This window comes from Phycomyces blakesleeanus, assembly GCF_001638985.1.
Source record: "Phycomyces blakesleeanus NRRL 1555(-) unplaced genomic scaffold PHYBLscaffold_2, whole genome shotgun sequence".
NCBI lineage: Eukaryota > Fungi > Mucoromycota > Mucoromycetes > Mucorales > Phycomycetaceae > Phycomyces > Phycomyces blakesleeanus.
This window is the reverse complement of record NW_017265135.1, coordinates 2,933,015-2,952,255: the sequence shown is the minus strand read 5'-3', so window position 1 is coordinate 2,952,255 and position 19,241 is coordinate 2,933,015. Positions and strand designations below refer to the sequence as shown.

The 19,241-nt window shown below is 34.1% G+C and overlaps 6 protein-coding genes and 1 non-coding gene across 7 annotated transcripts; 3 read left to right on the top strand and 4 right to left on the bottom strand.

The window, feature by feature from the left end:
• Positions 1 to 9: 9 nt before the first annotated feature.
• PHYBLDRAFT_179358 (hypothetical protein) lies at positions 10 to 1,135 on the top strand. Its single transcript, XM_018438136.1, has 2 exons — positions 10 to 163; positions 264 to 1,135. Exons 1-2 carry the CDS (start codon positions 29 to 31, stop codon positions 795 to 797), a joined length of 669 nt encoding a protein of 222 aa, XP_018298033.1. The 5' UTR covers positions 10 to 28; the 3' UTR covers positions 798 to 1,135.
• A 226-nt stretch (positions 1,136 to 1,361) lies between these two features.
• On the top strand, positions 1,362 to 4,886 carry PHYBLDRAFT_185014 (hypothetical protein). The gene is made up of 11 exons (XM_018439019.1): positions 1,362 to 1,452; positions 1,526 to 1,826; positions 1,885 to 2,026; positions 2,105 to 2,278; positions 2,336 to 2,667; positions 2,728 to 3,160; positions 3,244 to 3,339; positions 3,414 to 3,729; positions 3,813 to 3,856; positions 3,923 to 4,558; positions 4,619 to 4,886. The coding sequence occupies exons 1-11, from the start codon at positions 1,389 to 1,391 to the stop codon at positions 4,721 to 4,723; spliced, it is 2,643 nt and encodes an 880-aa protein (XP_018298032.1). The 5' UTR covers positions 1,362 to 1,388; the 3' UTR covers positions 4,724 to 4,886.
• A 904-nt stretch (positions 4,887 to 5,790) lies between these two features.
• On the bottom strand, positions 5,791 to 6,797 carry PHYBLDRAFT_185013 (hypothetical protein; the record flags this gene model as incomplete). Its single annotated transcript, XM_018439018.1, has 5 exons — positions 5,791 to 5,915; positions 6,072 to 6,163; positions 6,221 to 6,290; positions 6,506 to 6,516; positions 6,742 to 6,797. The coding sequence occupies 5 exons, from the start codon at positions 6,795 to 6,797 to the stop codon at positions 5,800 to 5,802; spliced, it is 345 nt and encodes a 114-aa protein (XP_018298031.1). The 3' UTR covers positions 5,791 to 5,799.
• Positions 6,200 to 6,272, bottom strand: PHYBLDRAFT_t36. Its single transcript has one exon. It is a non-coding gene; the product is annotated as a tRNA-Arg (tRNA).
• Positions 6,798 to 9,506: 2,709 nt separating the features above from the next.
• Positions 9,507 to 12,015, top strand: PHYBLDRAFT_163040 (Homeodomain-like DNA binding domain-containing transcription factor; the record flags this gene model as incomplete). Its single annotated transcript, XM_018434724.1, has 5 exons — positions 9,507 to 9,761; positions 11,048 to 11,076; positions 11,603 to 11,632; positions 11,810 to 11,850; positions 11,915 to 12,015. The coding sequence occupies 5 exons, from the start codon at positions 9,507 to 9,509 to the stop codon at positions 12,013 to 12,015; spliced, it is 456 nt and encodes a 151-aa protein (XP_018298030.1).
• A 3,062-nt stretch (positions 12,016 to 15,077) lies between these two features.
• Positions 15,078 to 16,360, bottom strand: PHYBLDRAFT_140001 (hypothetical protein; the record flags this gene model as incomplete). Its single annotated transcript, XM_018430316.1, has 5 exons — positions 15,078 to 15,219; positions 15,283 to 15,358; positions 15,488 to 15,545; positions 15,640 to 15,792; positions 15,893 to 16,360. The coding sequence occupies 5 exons, from the start codon at positions 16,358 to 16,360 to the stop codon at positions 15,078 to 15,080; spliced, it is 897 nt and encodes a 298-aa protein (XP_018298029.1).
• Positions 16,361 to 17,404: 1,044 nt separating this feature from the next.
• PHYBLDRAFT_14784 (hypothetical protein) lies at positions 17,405 to 19,124 on the bottom strand (the record flags this gene model as incomplete). Its single annotated transcript, XM_018431963.1, has 6 exons — positions 17,405 to 17,527; positions 17,604 to 17,817; positions 17,880 to 17,997; positions 18,106 to 18,413; positions 18,505 to 18,580; positions 18,707 to 19,124. The coding sequence occupies 6 exons, from the start codon at positions 19,122 to 19,124 to the stop codon at positions 17,405 to 17,407; spliced, it is 1,257 nt and encodes a 418-aa protein (XP_018298028.1).
• Positions 19,125 to 19,241: the final 117 nt, after the last annotated feature.

The window sequence follows — 19,241 nt, the reverse complement described above, 5'->3', positions numbered from 1 at the left end:
CTGTAAAGTGGGATTTTGAAGGGATCTCATGAAAGTAGCATATTATCTCTACATGAACCCTTCTTTTAATTCCACAGAACCCTACATTCCATATCCCCGTCGTCAGTCGAATGTAAGGCACACAGATCGGTCCTGTCAGCCATCCTCGGTGGACTCGGTCAAGGTACGGTAGTTAATCTGGAATCGAAAAGAAAGAAATAAAGAAAAAGAGAAAACCAACTGTTCTTTTCTTCAAACACACATACATGTACATGTACATACAGCAATATGCAACTTCCCTCCAAGCTCGTCTTGGATTTGCAGCATTTAAGATGCAGCATGGGTGGGAAAAGAACACACTGCCAGATGTTGAAGGCCTTTGGAAGAAAAGGCGCCAACAGCATTTTATTTCATTGCCAACTCCCAAAGTAACCCAATACGATATCATCGAGCGACGCTCCTACCACAACTTCACGATCAGTCCAAAAAAGAGACGAGAAAAACAGCGGTTAGCCGCACGCCTGAGACCAACCAGTACTAAACCAGCCACCAACCCCCAATTCTGTCAGTTACATTTTCCAGAATACTCCAATAATGAGAAAAAGTTACTTTCTACCAGCTCACAATTCCAGAAACCAGCTGTCATAAATGAGATTCCACATGATTCCAATCTAGATCCCAGCCAAAATCAGTCCATTGATTCCCTTGGTCAAACAGATCTCGATCTGATGAATCAATCTCTGGTTATGATTACACAGGCTATCGTTGCTGCTGTGGAGGAGCTAGCACCAGGACTTGAGCCATTGGCGGATTCATAAACTCAAAAGAGATTTATGAAATTCTCATGGGCGAAATAGATACATGCAAATGCACGAAGAGGAATCTGACATGATTGGTAATCCCAATCATTTACCATTAACAATTTAAACCCACACATACACGCATACACATACGCATACACACGGACGTTGACATATACTGCATTATCAAGTATATTATAATTAACTGTATGTCTATGGATTCAAGGGCTCAGGAACCACAAAGCCACAAAGCTCTCGCATAATATCATTTGTGGATCATTCGTATGCATGTTTGTAAATAGCCATTCTTCATTTTATCACTTTTACTTATAAGTAATATACACATACAAACACACAATCGATGCGGTCTTATGAGATTTTATCATTCTATTTCTTTTTGCATACTATTTTCATATGTATATATTATATGTATAAAACAAGGAACTGAAGGCACTGTTTGCCAAATTAGCGGCAGTTAAATCGTAATCTACGTCACTTGATAGTTTTGCGGTGATTAAATATTTATATGGTGCATGTAGCTCTTCGTCTTTCATTGAAAGAGAGCACACTCATCTCAGCATTGCGAGCAAGGCCGACAACGAGCGCACAATGAACAGCCTTAATGACATTTCACAGCAAATCCTCGCTAGGCTGCCGCTCTTCAGGCTCAAGGGTAAGCATCCAAGCCTCCGCTTAGCAACCACGCAGATTTTAGACTTTTTGATGCCAATGCCACGCATTGAAAGACCTCATCAAGGCAGTTCGAGCCTGTAAGACCGCGGCAGAAGAGCGAGCCGTTGTCCAAAAAGAATCCGCAAAATTGCGTACTGCAATCAAGGAAGAGAATAGCGATGCTCGCCACACTACCGTGGCAAAATTACTCTACATCTACATGCTTGGATACCCTGCACATTTCGGCCAGATGGAGTGTCTTAAACTCGCAGCTAGTCCAAAATTTGTCGACAAACGCTTAGGTTATCTCGGTATTATGCTGCTCATCGATGAAAAAACCGAGGTTCTTACACTCGTCACCAACAGCTTGAAAAAGTAAGGAACTAAAATACGCACAAATCAATAGGGATATTGAAGGATATTCTGCTTTTAGTGATTTGAACCACCACAATATGTATATTGTTGGTCTAGCCCTGTGTACATTGGGAAATATCTCATCTTCCGAGATGGCTAGAGATCTATGCTCTGAAGTTGAAAAGTTATTGGGAAGCTCCAACACCTACATCCGCAAAAAGGCAAATGATGGCTATATATATTATCTCAATCAATGTTTTTAGTTCTTATCATTATTATATGTATGTATATGTTAATAGGCTGCTCTTGCTGCCTTGAGAATAATCCGACGCGTACCCGAGCTTCACGAAAACTTTATTTCAAAGTCAAAGGCGTTGCTCAATGATCGTAGTCATGGTGTTCTTGTTACAGGTGTGACACTTATTACAGAGATGTGCCAACAACACCCAGAGAATGTCCAGCTTTTCAGAAAGGTATATATGTGGATCTCCAAGAACTTAAAGTAGCTTATTATCCCCTTTTAATCACAGGCTGTCCCTCTCCTTGTCAGACATCTCAAGAATCTTGTAAGCGCTGGATTTTCTCCAGAGCATGATGTTACAGGTGTAACCGATCCATTCTTGCAAGTCAAAATTCTGCGCCTTATGCGTATCTTGGCTAAGAATGATCAAGAAGCATCTGATGCAATGAATGATATTCTTGCTCAGGTTGCCACTAACACTGAAAGCACTAAGAACGTTGGAAATTCGATTCTGTACGAAACTGTACTCACAATTATGGAGATCCAGAGTGAGGCCGGTTTGAGAGTACTTGCTGTTAACATCCTTGGAAAATTCTTGAGCAACAGAGACAATAATATTCGGTACATAATCTAACATTATGTTAATATATCAGATGGGTAGAATACTAACTTTAGATATAGATATGTTGCTTTGGAAACGTTAAATAAAACAGTCGGTATGGAGACCCAAGCAGTACAGAGACATCGCAATATCATCCTTGACTGCTTACGTGATGGTGATATTTCCATTCGCCGCCGTGCTCTCGAGCTTAGTTTTGCACTTATCAACGAGGGAAATGTACGCGTCTTGACAAGAGAGCTTTTGGCATTTTTGGAGGTTGCCGATTCCGAGTTTAAGCAGAGTATGACATATAAAATATCTCTGGCTGCGGAGAGATTTGCTCCGAACAAGAGATGGCACATTGATACTATGCTGCGTATGTTGAAGCTGGCTGGAAACTTTGTACGGGAAGAAGTTCTTGCTGGATTTATTCGCTTGGTTGCACAGTCCTCAGAATTACATCAGTATACTGTTCAAAAGCTTTACGCTTCTTTGAAGCGTGATATTTCGCAGGTTTGTTTATTTGCATTATTTTTTTAGGAAATAGGTTTGTATATTTAATGGTTTAATTGATTTATATATCTTTTTGGAAACAGGAAGGTCTTGTTTTAGCGAGCGTGTGGGTTATTGGAGAATATGGTGATGTGCTTACCACCAGCGGAAGCTTTGAAGACGAGAATGTAACAATGGAGGTATAGTACAAGACTAACTCTATTGACAGAGTTGTATGTTTAAGGTGCCAAACAATATTTAAATATTTTTTCAGGCTAATGAAACGTCTGTGGTCGGCCTTTTGGAATCTATTCTTATGGGTCCTTATGTTAACCAACTCACCCGCGAGTATGTCATGACAGCCCTTATAAAACTTTCATCTCGATTGAATGAGGCTTCAGTACAAGCCAAGATAAAAGACATCTTACAACGTCACACAACAAGCATGGAAGTGGAAATTCAGCAAAGAGCTGTGGAGTACATGAATATGTTCTCTTTTGATGATATTCGCCCTGCTGTTCTCGAACGTATGCCTGTCCCTGAGACCCGTACTATTATTCAAACAAACAACAACGGCCCTGATAGCCCTGGTAAGCTAAATACTTAAATAGCTGTCTCTGCTTATTTAGCTGGGAAACTGTGCCAATTTATTCTTACGTGTGTGTACATATAGCTTTGGAGCGCTCTTCTAACAGACCAGGACCTAGCGACCAAGACGTAAGTTAATTTCTCACAGAAATTTATATTAGTTAATACTTATTTATCTTTTCTTTTAAAAAATAGCTTCTTTTGGATTTGATGGGTGTAGGAACAGCGTCCGGTGGAGGATCCAATGATGTTATGGAAGCATCCCCTCAAGTTCAAAAGGCAACAATTCCCCAGAAGTCTCAAAATTCTGATCTTTTGGCCGATCTGTTTGGAACCAGTGGGTCTTCGGAACAATCCACCTCATCTCCTGCCCCTGCTGCTGCAAGTGGTGGTAGTGCGCTGTTGGATTTGCTGGGCGATATAGCAGGAGAAAAATCAACGCCTGCTGCTTCTACACCACCACCCTATGCAACTGGACTGGATACACTTGCCTCACTTGGACAGTCATTGCCAAATTCGAGATCTCCTGAGTTGAGTGGGGCAGGCCTCCAAGCAAACAATAGTCTGCCTCCAGTTTCTAATGGGCATCAGGCTTATTCTAAAAATGGACTCACCATTTCATTTGTTCCCTCGAGGGACCGCAACAATGGATCAATCATCAATATTCAGGTTCACTTCCAAAATAATGGTTCTCAGGGAACTATTTCAGGCTTACAGTTCCAAGCAGCTGTCCCCAAGAGTCAAAAGTTGCAAATGGCAGCAGCTAGCAACAGTACAGTAGATCCTAATTCAACTGAAAAGCAACTTATGCGGATTCACAACCCACAACAGGTATTGTGTATTTATGTATTAATACTTTTATTAATCATAATTTTATTGATATGTATGTAGACGGCTGTAAAATTGAGATTACGTATATCTTATATCCTGTCCAGTACTGGACAAAGGGTGGATGACCTTGCAGAATTTGGACCATTCCCTGAGGGTGCTTTCTGAGGTTAATCGCATATCCCCGAACCATGAAAATTTAATGATTTGTACTGATACGAAATAAAATGTTCACAAGATTTTATCACGGATAACCTAATACTATACTCATATTCAAAGTAAAATTATCTGACTTATCAAATAATAAAAGTTATTCTAGATGAAATAAAGTATAAATATGTTTATTTCCAACTACTTTCAAATGGTAAAATTGGATAAAGATATTAGTATTAAAGCTAATTAGTGTATTCAAGTAAAAACATATCTATAATGATCATTTTTATGCATTATAAAGTCTTCACAAAAATAATCATACAATTACCCAGTGTAAAGCACTGTAAAAAAATCGTGAAAATATCAAATAAATTAGACGCTTATTAGCAATATAATTTTACAATTCTTTGTATATATCCTGCTCTTACATCTTGCCTTATATTGTGTATAAGCAATAATTCTTACAAAAACTATTACATGTATATATTTCTTATAAAAAGAAGGAAACAATTTCAATATTAATAAACTACTTTGGGTAATATAGTGTTAAAGTGGTTATTTTATTAAACACATGTTCTCAATCTTATACCAATAGATTTCCTTTTTTTTCTCCTAACCAATGCATGTTATATTGCTTTCCATAAATATAAAGCCAGTATTTCTTGGGTAAAAGAATTAGCTTAGATAGACTTTATAAATACTACAAAGATTTGTATCAATAAAAACGCATTCATTTCTCTGCTATTTCTATCTGTTCCTATTTATTCACTATGTCCTAATTAGTGGTAATCTACTATAAAAACTTATACAAGTTGAAATAAAAGAAAGGTATAACCAGTCGAGACTTGACAGATGTCGTTCCAGATCTGGGTTGGTCTTCCTTTTACTGTAACAAAGTCAAAAGGTCAAGCCCACCGGGGATCAAGGAGTATACTTAAAATCAAAGAGAGGATAAAAGATACCTTTTATTGATAGGAATTGAATTGTCTTATATAGTTTTCTAAACTAATACTGCGCATAAAGAAGTACTGCAGTTAACTATCTTCAGATTTTACAAATTAATCAAAATAACGTCCTACAAGTGTCGGACATTATTTTGATGAATCCGAGAAATCGGGATAATTGACCGCAGCAGTTCTGTATGTCAAAGATACCTCATAGATAACGAACCGCAGTAATGTCTTGTAAAGATTAACCACAGTAACATCTTCTGAGCATCAACCGCAGTAAAAGGACTTCTCTTGTAATTAAATATAGTATAATAGTTTACTGCGGATAATGCGCAGTATTAGTTTAGAAAACTATATAAGACAATTCAATTCCTATCAATAAAAAGGACCTTTTATCCTCTCTTCGATTTTACATATACTCTCCGATCCCCAGTGGGTTTGACCTTTTGACTTTGCTATAGTAAAAGGAAGACCATCCCAGATCAGGAACGACAAGAGAACCAGACTAAGTAGCAACAAAAATAAAAATGTAAGCATGATGTGAGACTACCAGGGGTCGAACCTGGAATCTCCTGATTCGTAGTCAGACGCCTTGTCCATTGGGCCATAGTCCCATACTTTTTTGGGTAACACTACAGTATTATACAAAGTACATATTATATGGCATATTATATACAGTAGGAAAATATTATAGTATCCACAGGTTTATATAATTAAAATATTTAAGTCAAACTAAACACACATATTTAAATGAGATAATTTAGACCATTTATAATAGTTTATTTAAATCTGAAGTCGTATCATTTTTATTAGAGTGTTTCAGCAGTTTTAGATATTTCAATTTTACTTTTGCAGTAACTCAATATATAGGCCAATAATAATTGATATGAAAATAAAATTATAGAAAGCTTTTATATTTCTGTTGTAAATGAGTATTGACTACTGCTGTAATTGAGAATAAGTCTGAAGAAAATAATATAAGACCTCAGCTATTCCAGTCAAAGGTGTCTACTGATTACTGTATTATTTAACACACAGGTTTAGCATGTATGATAGTGATTATACTTCATATAATGATATCACCATAATATGAGATACATCAGTGGATTATTATAAGCATAATTATAACTCATAAACATATTTACTTTCGATGTTAATACTTCATTGGGACTACACACATTTATATAATTAATCATACATTAATTATCCCCAGATTACGTTGCTCTGATTAAGGCTCAGATAGGATCGATTATCTGACCCCAGTCATATAATTTTCCCAATCTAAAATAATATAAATAGCAGTAGTAGTTCAGTGTAGGAACCTTGTCAAACTTTGATACAAAATCTTTTCTCAATAAATAAAACCTGCACAAGTTTTCACAAATCTTTAATTCTTCCTCTTAAAAACTTCTTCAACTTCAACCATTACAACAGTAAGAAAAGTAAGACATATTCCTATTACAATGACAGAGACTCGTGTTGACTTTATCCCAACAAAAACAAATAAGATACTAAGTGCAATCACAAGGATAAATACACTGATCAACTATCTGTAAAAAAAGAAACAGGAGACGGATATCAGCGTATTCTTAGAAGAGCAAAAGCTTATTCAACTGCAGTTCCACATATCTACAAGGCAATGCCAATATATTATGTATGAAGACGGCATTGTAGAGACAAACTGAGAAAGATTGAGTAGTCAACAAAAGTTGTACTACTTCTTGAGACTCAAGGAGTTAATTTTGAAATACCAATTTGTTTTACACAAATTCAGAGGTCAATGAGTTGCTGTTCTTCTCCTTCAAGAAGTGATGAAGACTGAACACCAAATGGAGAAGTGACAAATTATACATATTAAATTTAGTGTCATACAAGATATTTCATTAATACTTTTCTTTATTAAAAAATATGCTAGCAAAGTTAAGCAGAGAAGTTCAAGAAAAAGAGTTGAGGTATGTATAGATTATTCAAATGTAAAACTTAATATACTGACTAAACTATATTTTTAAAAGTAGTCTTGGTGAGGCAGAAAGTAGTGTGGCAGTCTCACCATCAAGAAGAAACATGTAGAGCCATCGAATTTATTTATTTTTTGAACTCCCTGTTATTTCCGTCTTCCAGAACAACAATAAAAAATTCTCTTTACAACCTCTCTTTTTTTTTTAATTAATGACAAATCGACTCATTTCCTCTACTTTTTTCCATTACTTTTTCTGTAATCACATTCAAACAACATGCACCACTCAAAATTTAAGACACTTTTGATATAAAATCACTACAATTGTGTTTTGATTTTTAAAAAAAGACTAATGCAACTAGAAAAACACATTTTTTTGCAGTTTTTTTTCAAGCAGCTACTATATAATATACTCTCAACTTCCTTTCACAAAATACAGCCAATGTAAGTTACAGGCTTACTAAAGTGATATTGTATAGGATATATTAAATAATCTGGCTAGCTATCAATCAGTAGGTGCATCTAATTACTTGGGGCTTGTGCTGCAGTATGGTAGCTACCAGACAATCTTTGAATACAAACAAATTATAAGGGTATGCTTATGGGGCTATATGTATTTACTTTATACATTAACTTATTTTTGTAGACTTTGACTTTAATCACAATTACTTGAAGCTATTAATGAATATACTTGAGGTAATTACAAAAAAAATACTTTTAAGTATGTGTGTTCATAGTATTCTTTATTTTAGCTTTACACAACACTGAAACAGGATTGCTTGAACATTCTTTTAATAGAAAAGCATCAACAATTATAATTCATAACAAAGAATTCCGTCATCCATAACTGATATATCTAAAGGTATGTATTACTTGTATAACTAATATATGAGTTAGTATATGTGCAAGATATATTGCTAGTATTATTATTAAGCTTGTATATGAATATGCATTATTATATGCTATGTGAAAGACATAGTATACCATATATTATATTGCATAGTCCATTGTATAGTATATCATATAGTACATTATATAGCCTATTATATATTTCTATTGTATATCCCACTGCGCAGCAAGCATATGAATAAAAATAAAATCCATCAATTTTACTACCAATTTTTCCATATATGGATGTACTACCAATATGTTTGAAACTAAGCCAATCAAGCATGCTGCCTTACTATTCAGTAAATTAGTGGCAATACCACTATGATTAGTGGCAAGCATAGCTCATTTACTACTAATTTCCTCTGCTTTAGCATAGTGTGGTCATTCACCAAATTTCATGCAAATTAGTAGTATTGCCACACCAATTTCATTTATAGTGATCAAGTTCATTTATAAATAACAATTGAGTAAATTTGAAGCAATCCAAAATAGGATGTGTGGAATATCAAGAATTAAAATCCCATTTGGATGATTCTCATAAATTTATTCAAAAATGAACAAGTAGTCACCCTCTCTACTGTATATATATTGTTCTTTTTTTATAAATAAAAAGTGTTTTTTATAAAAACATAATCTGCTTTTCTTATTATATCTTAGTTTCTTAAGGCTTTCTTTCTTTACTACACTATAACAAAAAAAAGGGTCACTGCTGGAGTCACTATTGGGGTCACTTTAGGGGTTACTTTAGGGGTCTTTTTTCATTTGGACCCCTATTTTAACTCTTTACTTTTATGGAGCAAAATGTATCTCTGCTCTTTTAAGGATGTAGAGTTTTATTCACATATCAATAAACTTTTTGATAGGTTATAGTTGTCTTTTTATTGGTACTTATATACTCACAATCAAAAACGTTTCGACCCCCACAAAAAATGCCTAAAAAAAATCGAAAAAATAAAAATAAAAACATTGTTTTCTCCCAATATTATTAATCAAATCCAACATGCAAGACGCAAATTCATCAGAAAACACCCACGGATCATATGAAAAGGCTGATCCCTATAAATACAGATGCATCATGTACATGCATTTAGCAAATTATGGGGCGACCCAGATTTCATTGGTGGTTGGCATGAGTCTGTCAACTATCAAGTGCATCATTAAGAGAGTGGACAAGACAGGATCGCCCGAGCCAAGAAAAGGGTCCGGACGACCTAGAAAGATTGACGAGAGGACAGAAAAACACCTTGTTCAAATAGTTCATAAGGACCCCTTTGCTTCATTTTCTAGGCTAAGGGCTTCCTTAAAGAACATGGAGGTATTTGTCTGCAGAAAGACAATAATCAGTTGTCTGAAGCGTTTGGGCTTTGGGTCATATATTGCAGCTCGCAAGCCAACTTTAACCGAAAGCCACAAGAAAAGAAGGCTGGAATGGGCCTGTGAGCATGTGAATTGGACAGATGACCGGTGGAGAGGTGTAGTGTGGTCAGATGAATCGCGGTTCACAGTTGAGGGTAATGATGGAGGAGCTAGAGCTATCAGGAAAGTTGGTGAAAGGTTCAAGGAAGAAAATATCATCGAAGGAACCAAGTGGGGGAAGGGTAGTGTGGTGATCTGGAGCTGTTTCTGGGCTGGTGGTTTTGGCCCTTTGGTGTTCCTAGATGGTAATGTAAACCAAGACCAATACATGAACACTTTGGCTCAGAACTTCCTCCCTTGGTTCCAAAATCTTTTGCAGGAACAAAACAGGAGCTTCGCGTTTCAAGTGGACAATGTCAGCTGTCATACTGGGTCGTACTCAAGGTGGTGGAAAGATAGCCATGAGATCCAAGGTTTTGACTACTGGCCCGCTCAAAGCCCAGATCTCAACCCCATCGAGCATCTCTGGTGGGCTCTCGAGAGGCGCATGAGTGATGAGAGGGCCAGTATTAACAATGTTGAAGATCTGAAGGTTGTAATGCAACAAGAGTGGCGAAGGATAGGTCTCGAACTTTCATCAACTTTGGCCGGAAGCATGCAGTATCGATGCCAGGCTGTAATTGAGGCCAAAGGAGGTCATACAAAATATTGATCTTTTATTTTTTTCTATATTTCAATAATAAACATATATATAATCTTTTATTTGAAGTTTGAATGCTTTAGCTTTTATTACTGAGGAGCAGTTGCATGTTGAATACATGCCATGATTTCTCTCATGCATTTTTTGGGCTCAGAGGTCGAAACGTTTTTGATTGTGACTGTATATGAGAGCCTTTTTAAACTTTACTTTGATTGGGCATTAGCTTCATTCAAAGTATATACACTATAGGAAAAAAGAGATATTTTTTGTAATTGTGACTTCATTTTCGGCCTATAATAATTAAAAATCACCAAAAAACTAAAATGAAACAAAAAATTCCACCACCACAAAAATTGGAATCAAATATGGTAGTGTAGTACCCAAACAATATTATTGGTCCAGAGAATTTTTCTTTCTATAATTTCGTGAGTTAAATTTTTTTCTTCTAAATAAAGAAGGAAAGAAGGTTTGGTCTTACTTAAAAGTTTTTTGATCACAACAAAAAACTGTTCAAGTAAGACAAAATATTGAAAAAAGAAATGCAGAGGTTTTATTGAGTAATAAAAAAATAATTCTGTTAAAATTTGGTAAAGGCAACAATTTTCAGTATATAAAACGACTATATCAAAATTTCAAATAAGAAAAAATATACGATTTTTTTGTTTCTTATATAATATTAGTAAAGAATACCTAGCACAAACAATCTTTCTAAGACACAACTCAACCCAATAAAGATATAAGTATGTACACATATCTTCCATTAATAAGCTACAGCTGTATTTTCAATTATTTACTGTTAGAATATACCTCTTTAACTTATAAAAATAAGGCAAACCGAGAGAGAATGACTTAGCATTTTATTTAAAAACATTTCTACGAGTTGCAACATTGATATTAAAAGCTAGTAGACTAATGAGAATTCTTTAAATCAATTTTGAATAAGTGTGAGATTATGCCCTTCGCGTTGTTTCTTACTCTACTTTACCAATAAAAGTTTGTTCATTACGTATGTTTACATCTAGTATATATTTTTTTTTTAGGAAACGTGTCTATATATTCTTGTTTTTGAGGTATGTATAATAGAAAAGCAATATTGTACTTTGTGATGCAGTTATTCATCTCGGATTTCATTAGCTAGCAATTAGCCTTTTCATCATCTGTTCAAAATGAGTTAAGAGATAATAACTGCACACCTAATTTACAAAGTAATTGAATACTAATCATCTTTTATTCATTTTCACTTGTAGAGATTATAACTTTTATAAAATTCATCTCGGCAAACTCAAAGGTAAGCTTTCATTTGACTTATATTTTTATACTGGAAATACTCATTCATATTTATATTTTACTAGATTGCTCTTGTACTCCACTATTACAGGTGTTCTTAGGTGCTTTTGTCTTCAAGTATCATGAGCAATGTGGACTCCAAGATCCTATCTTTATCTTAGAATAGCTAGATTTGATTTACTATATATTCCTGTTTATAAATTATATGGTATAGCTATAGCTTAGCATTTTTTCTACTTTGAAACAAAAAATAAAAACCAATTTATTTGAAACATAATTTTTTTGAACCATTTTTGATAATTTAAAAAACGTATTTTTAAATCCATGATTTATTTCGACCAGAATTTATCGCAGATACTTGTGTCTATATATGGACATGTAAGGTACATCTATATTCCTATACAAGAAATTTCTCTGGTGGTTATTTGTTAAAGAGCGGAGTTATACACTAATCCATAACAAGCAGGAGGTGAAAAAGTGGGTAAGTCAACTTCACCCTCCTGGGCGGCCCCCTGGGCGGACCCCCAGTGAACCCCCGGGAGCACCTCTTTTTTTCCTGTAGTGTAAGAATTAATAGAAAATAATAATAATATTTTAATTAATAAGTATTAAATAAATTGATAATAGAAATTACAAAATGGAAATGTAGCTACTAATACATAAAATTATAAAAGTTTACTTTACTTATATATTATAGATATATGTTTATATTATATATTATTTAATATAGCTTTAAGTAAATGTATATTGTATTTAAATATAATAAAAAATTGATTTATCATATACTTGAACTTTGCAAGACAGTTAATATTACTATTGGCTGAACTGTAAGTACTTTAATATATTTTATTCAAAGTATAAAGAGTCGCGGTTTTCTATTAAAGTCAGCCTTGATATATTTTAAGAATAATGAGTCAATAAGCTATTCATATTATATTTAAAGAATCCTACTATAAACTGTTTTGAATACTTATTAATAGTGTTTCCTTTCTTAAACAATTTATAGAATATTTAATAAGAACACAGTTTAAAATACAAGATACTAGTAAAAGTGCAGATGTGAGCAGAAAACATATCAAATGATTAAAATAAGCAAAAAGAAAAAAAGAAAAATAAGATACAGTTATTCTTTTTAATATGAATTTAGAAATATATGAAAAAGAAAACAAACAAAAGTTAGTGCTTGTATGCTCTGATAAAAATTGAATAAAAATAAATATAAAATTACACTTTTTATAGCTTACAGTATTTACTATTGATGAATGTAATAAATACCTTTATACTTATGATAAGTATATATAAATTAAGACCAGTAGTTACTTGATATCAAAATGCATATTATTATAATGATAGTAAGTATGTTATTTTTTACTGAGTTCATCGTAAACATCAAAGGTTCACTGTGTTTCCTAAGAAAATGTATAACATCGAGTTTAAATAAAAATTATATATAAAAATAAATAAATCGTGTTTACAGAATGATAGACTTTACTACTGATTATAACAAGTATTTCTTTAAGATATTTACTCTACTTTATTCCAAAAATATTTACACATTTTCAAACAACTAGAAAAATCATATATTGTACAGAATATTAAAGCTATACTCTTTTTTGTTTAAAACTAATATTTGTGATTACAAGAAGTCTCTACTTAAATAGAAATATTCATATCTCACAATATGCAAATTAAAAAAATCTTTTCTCTTTTTTACATCAAAGAAATAAACACGCAACAATATGACTGCAGTAAATATGAAATCACAAAACCTCTTGGTATACACTCAAAATAATATAACTTCAAATATTTTATCCATGGACTTGCTTTTCCATTTACATTTATTATATAAAAATAGATTGAAAATATGTAAAATTTACTTTATTTAGAAAAAGTGTATTATATATAAAGTATTTGCTTTTATTTAAGAATACAGCATATTTAATATAATTTTTCTAGTGTAATTTACAATGATATTAAAGATGTGTAAAATAAAAAGAAAAAATTGATGCTAGTGTAATTTTTCAGCTAAAAAAAAGCAGATTAGAAATTACAACCGAAAATAAAATATCATTTTTTTTTAGAATTTAATTACATTAATATAACTATCTCACATTATTAAATTGGTAGTCTTTTGCAGTGAATGATAATAATAATAATAATAATACTAATTTAATTGAAACAAATCACCTCAAACGAATCTCTACAGAAAGAAAGAAAGGTAAAAGAAGTGCAAACGTACAAAGATAAAAAATTATAAACAATGTATTTATTTTAAAGCCACAATAGCAAATAAATGGGAAAAATTGAAACATGAAAAAAGAAGAGAAAATGCATCTTTAATTAAAACACTGACAAAATCGAAAAGACCTCTTTCAGAAGCTACCCTCTGTTATAATAATGCACAGAGGTTATTATTCTTAATAAACCAAACTGATAAAGATTTTCCTATTTTTTAGTAAGAAAGTATTTGTTGAATATCTCTCTCTATATTAAATATTCATATCTTCTAGCCTTTATATTTTATGTAGCTATTCATTCTATTGTATTCCTTATTATATACATATATAGCTATTATGAAATACAACTGATTAGAGTAGCATTTACTGCATAGCTATGTTTTGTAATGTATCAATATAAAATACACAAGCCCAATAAGATACACTATCTATGTTATCCTATTAAGTATATAGTTCGCACTTGAAAAACTATGCAAAACTAAATAGATGATACATTTGACTGATATGGTTAATTGAGGGTCCAGAAAATCTAAAACTGCATGTTATTTTACCAACTCAAATTTAAAATAAGAACAAGCAGAAAATACATACACTACTTTATAAATACTTATTACTCAGTGACATATGTTAGCCAATAATTTTACGATAGTCAAAACGTGCCTGAAAGGTCAATCTATGACAAAGAGCTAAGTTTGACTAACATAAGATCATGCAATATGTATCTTAACTTAAGAATTGATTACTAGAAAACGTTACTTTTGTTAATTTTAAATAAAGAAATATATGTGCGTGGTGTTGATGATTTTATTATTATCATTATTATACAATGTCATGCCATGATTTTTGTTTTGGAACTGTCTATCAAATTTGAAGAGCTTTAAAAGAGTCTATTTTTTTTAGGTTCTTTTTTTTTTGGAGATACTATAAGCATTATTTATATCCTCTTGCGAGACGTGATTTTTAATATAGAAACAAATCATCATAAGCCATGTCAGAATCGGAAACCCCACACCTCAAGGGCTACGCATTCAAAGTTAGAGTCGTTGCCGAGTGACGGATTTCCGAATGTAGCACATGACTCTGTGTGCCCATGCATCAAGTCAGAATGAATCCACAGTCCAAACTGGCCATTTCTATTAAATAAATAAATATATAAGAATATGTTTTTTTTTAAAACAAGACCATGCTATATATACCCTCCACCGAGTGCAATACAGTTTTGATTGGAGAATATAAGGTAGTTATTCGCCATTGTCCAAGGGTAGACCTCTACTTTTTGACAGTTGGGTTCAATTTTCCAGAGAAAACTAAGGGAGTATTTATATGAGCTGACAATATTCACCGGCGGATACTTTTTTTTTTAAAAAAAATATATATATTTTATTTAAACTTGCCATTCACCTGATCCATAATAAAGTGAGCCTGATTGAAAAGGTTCAGATATGTATGCCCCAAAGGTCTATATTAGTATAAAAAACCATGTTTGTAAGGGAGATTTCACGCCGAATTTTGTCACTATTCCGAGAGTTTCTTTTTTCTATTTTGCTGCTTACCTCTTCTTCCGAGTTTTCAAGAATTAATAGACATGGTCCCTGATCCTTGAGGCAGCTATAGAAAGTATTTAGACTTGCGCCATGTTGATCAAGGCTGTACAAGAGATCCCATTGTGTTGATGTAGCAATGCGGCTAGGTAGATGTGATCGAAGCTAAAAGAAGAATATCTTAGTTAATTTGTGAAATTCTGCAAAAGTAATAATCTAAAAATAATAAAGAAATGAAAATTTAGTAATTTTTACTTATTCGCACGTTTTCAGCCAAGTTTTTATCAAGACATTCATATGTTTGGGAGTCTCGATGGCCAAATTTAATTGGTGGCAGACAAGGTGCTCTTAAAGGTGGGTTATGTTCATGTAAATTTAAACTGTCGGATATAGAAGAGGCCGATGATATGCTTGTGCACTCGCTCAGTGTTTGCTTTGGTGTCCAAGATGGAGAGCACATTGGTTTCTTTAAATAGCGGCTGAGCTCAGAAGATACTGCGTATGTGTTCATGGTGTTTATAGAGAGTGAAGAATGTCTTCCCTGTTCTGAAAGCTGGTGACCAGAAGTAATTATTGTTGTTGTAGAGTCGACTTCCGATAGAGATGGAAGACTATAAAATCTAGTGCACTGGATTGGAGATGTATCAACCTTAGAGACTATTGAAGCCTTTTCGGTTGCTCTAAGTAGAAGATGTTGTCCTTGACGGATAGTGTGTAATGATATACGAGCCATTGAGATAGTGATACAGCAAGAAGAAAGAAGAAGAAAATTACGAGACTTTTATAAGCCCTAGAAAAAATAATGTCGACATTATATCGGAAGCTCGTGGGAAATCCCGATGCACAGACCCCCTTTGGAGGAGAACGGAAGAGGGGGGGAGGTGGGGAGAAGGTATCAGCCACCATCAAGCCAACTTCTAGTCTGACTATTTGGCTTGTTCAAATCATGATATTGTATTTGTAGATTTTCTTAAATTAGCCATTGCGTCGAGACAATAAATATAAGATAAAGATAAAGGTAAATATAAGATAAAGGTTGCGTTGTAGGCCATTCATTGTGCCATTATTGACCACATGTATTCTAGTATGCTGTTTCAAAAAGGCAAAAGGTAAATAGAAAACCAAGACTAGTAAAGTGAATACAAGCCAATTGTTGTTGTTTCTGTTGTTACTTTTTTTTTGGTTTTCCGATCGCATGTTGTGAACTACAAAATTAAAAAAGAAAAAAAAAGAAAAGCACAAAACATCATGTGCTTCACAAGAACACCTCTTGAAATTCACTCAGTGCACAGGAGCCAAAAAAAAAGTTAATTGACAGGCGTGATTAGAGGGAAAAGGATGCCTTATTGATCGCCAATTTGGCACCGTAGAGCGCTGAGGTATTTGTGTTTGCAAAAAACTGAAAATATAGGCTGAAACACAAGGGTATTACTCGATTTAAAGCGTCTCTTTGTTTATTTGTTTGCTTAATTATGGTTATAGTTACAGTTACAGTTATAGTTATAGATATTATTAGGACTAAGTTTGAGCTGTAAAGAAAGAAGAGGAGAATGAAGAGCAAGAAGAAAAAGAAAAGGAAGAAGAGTAAGAGGGATATACTTGTATTTGTCTATATTATTACTAGACCTTTATTACCCCTAGTTGTTTCTTTGGTGGTTTCAATTGTTATAAATTATTCAGGAGGTAGACACACACCCACACACGCTATTTATATTTGTCTTTCTGGGTTTTGTTAAAAGACTATAGAGTTGTCGTACGGCTTGGCTTAACAAATGTGTTATTCAAGACAAAGAACCTTAATCATCCCCTTGCTATTAGCAGCAACAATTCGGGTAGAATTATTTTTCCAGCACAGAGAACTAACGAATACTGGGGGCTCTGTATCACCAACCTCATTGCCCTTGAGTAGTGTGTAAGTACAGAACTTACATTCTTCCTTTCTCTCCAAAAATTATACCACATCAAATCAGACTTACTATCATATTGTCCACGTCTGGGAATCTGTAATTAGCAACAGGTATTCTGGAGCCTTTGTAGTACATGTACAGCGTATTTGTCTCACTCCCGCATGCGATCCAATCCTCATTAAGCGAAAGACCAACAAAGTTTTTCTCGTTTTGATGTCCGGTAAAGGTTCTTATGCAATCTTTAGACTCAAGATTCCACAGTTTGAGTGTGTTGTCGGTTGAGCTGATTTGATCTACTATAGTCAGAATCTTGTTTCTATTATATTCAATTTAATATCAACTTACGCAGATACTATTTCATCATTGCTTGCCCACTGTACATAAGAGACTGCCTTTCTGTGACCCTTAAAGACACGAAAAGGCTTGTTTGGAAACCTAAGATCATAGCAGCTGATATTGTGGTCTAGAGCGTTTGAGCCAAAAAAAAAACACAAGTAAGATTCGAGAACAAAGAATGCCCTCTTTGTCTTTCTCTCTCTTCTTTAATGCACACACACACACACACACGCACCTGCACTACCAACCGCCAGCTTGTAGCTACTGTTGGGGGCAAATTTGGCACAACACACATTGCCTTTTTGTCCTAGCGTGTGAACAGACTGGCGCATTTGAGTGGACCATATCTTAACAGTAGAGTCATCACTTCCAGAAGCAAGTAAAAGTGGATTAGCCGAGCAGGTATCCACACTCCACACACGACGTTTGTGTTCATTAAATGCCCTAATGCATGTTCCGGATGATGCATCCCAGATATTCACAACCCCTTCATAGTCAGAGCTGGCTATTTGGGATTTGATATATGTATTCCATGAAAGACAGCTACCGCAAATTAATAACAGAAATACACTAAGTATGTCATCCCCACACAAAAGAAAACAAGCCATGAGAAGTTCAACAAATCTAAGCTCACCTTATTTTGTGGCTACATCGCATGATTCTTACCGGACAATGCATGATCGAAGAAGGCCTGAACCTTCCAACATATCCTCCTCCTGAGCTCTCATTATCAGACGCATTGGAGTTAAATATCCTTGCCGGAACATCTTGACCATCTTCGGTACTCTCAGCAAATTCATTCTCGGGTATGCTGGTATTCGGAGCACTACCATCACCCATCATGCTGAAATCATATATCTTGATCTCTTTTGTCACACCGCCGACTGCAAAGTATTCATCATCACGATCAAACTCAATGGACGACACAATTGAAGAGCTAGCCGCAATATCAGTGTAATATAGTGTATCGAGCACCTTGAATTGACTGTAGCGTGTTACTTGGTACAACATCGACGAGAAATTATCGATGCTCTCGGGTGTGCGTGTGCTTCCACATGTGCCAAGATACAGTTCACGAAGATCCTCAAAGCGGTCTTCGATTCTTTGTTTCTTTTTTATAACTTCGTTTTTAGCAATACTTTGTTCAGACGTTTCTCTATAATTAACCCAAGATGTGAGCTTTCTTAGATATTGGTACACAATGGACTTTGTAACCGTACATCTTTTCTTCTTCTTTTTCACACCCTGAATCATCGATATCCTATTATAATTTTTTGTAGAATTAATAAATAAAAAATAAAATAAAATAAATATCTGCGATTTGATTAGTTAGATCTATAACCTCATATCTTCTTTTGTTTCCTATCGAAC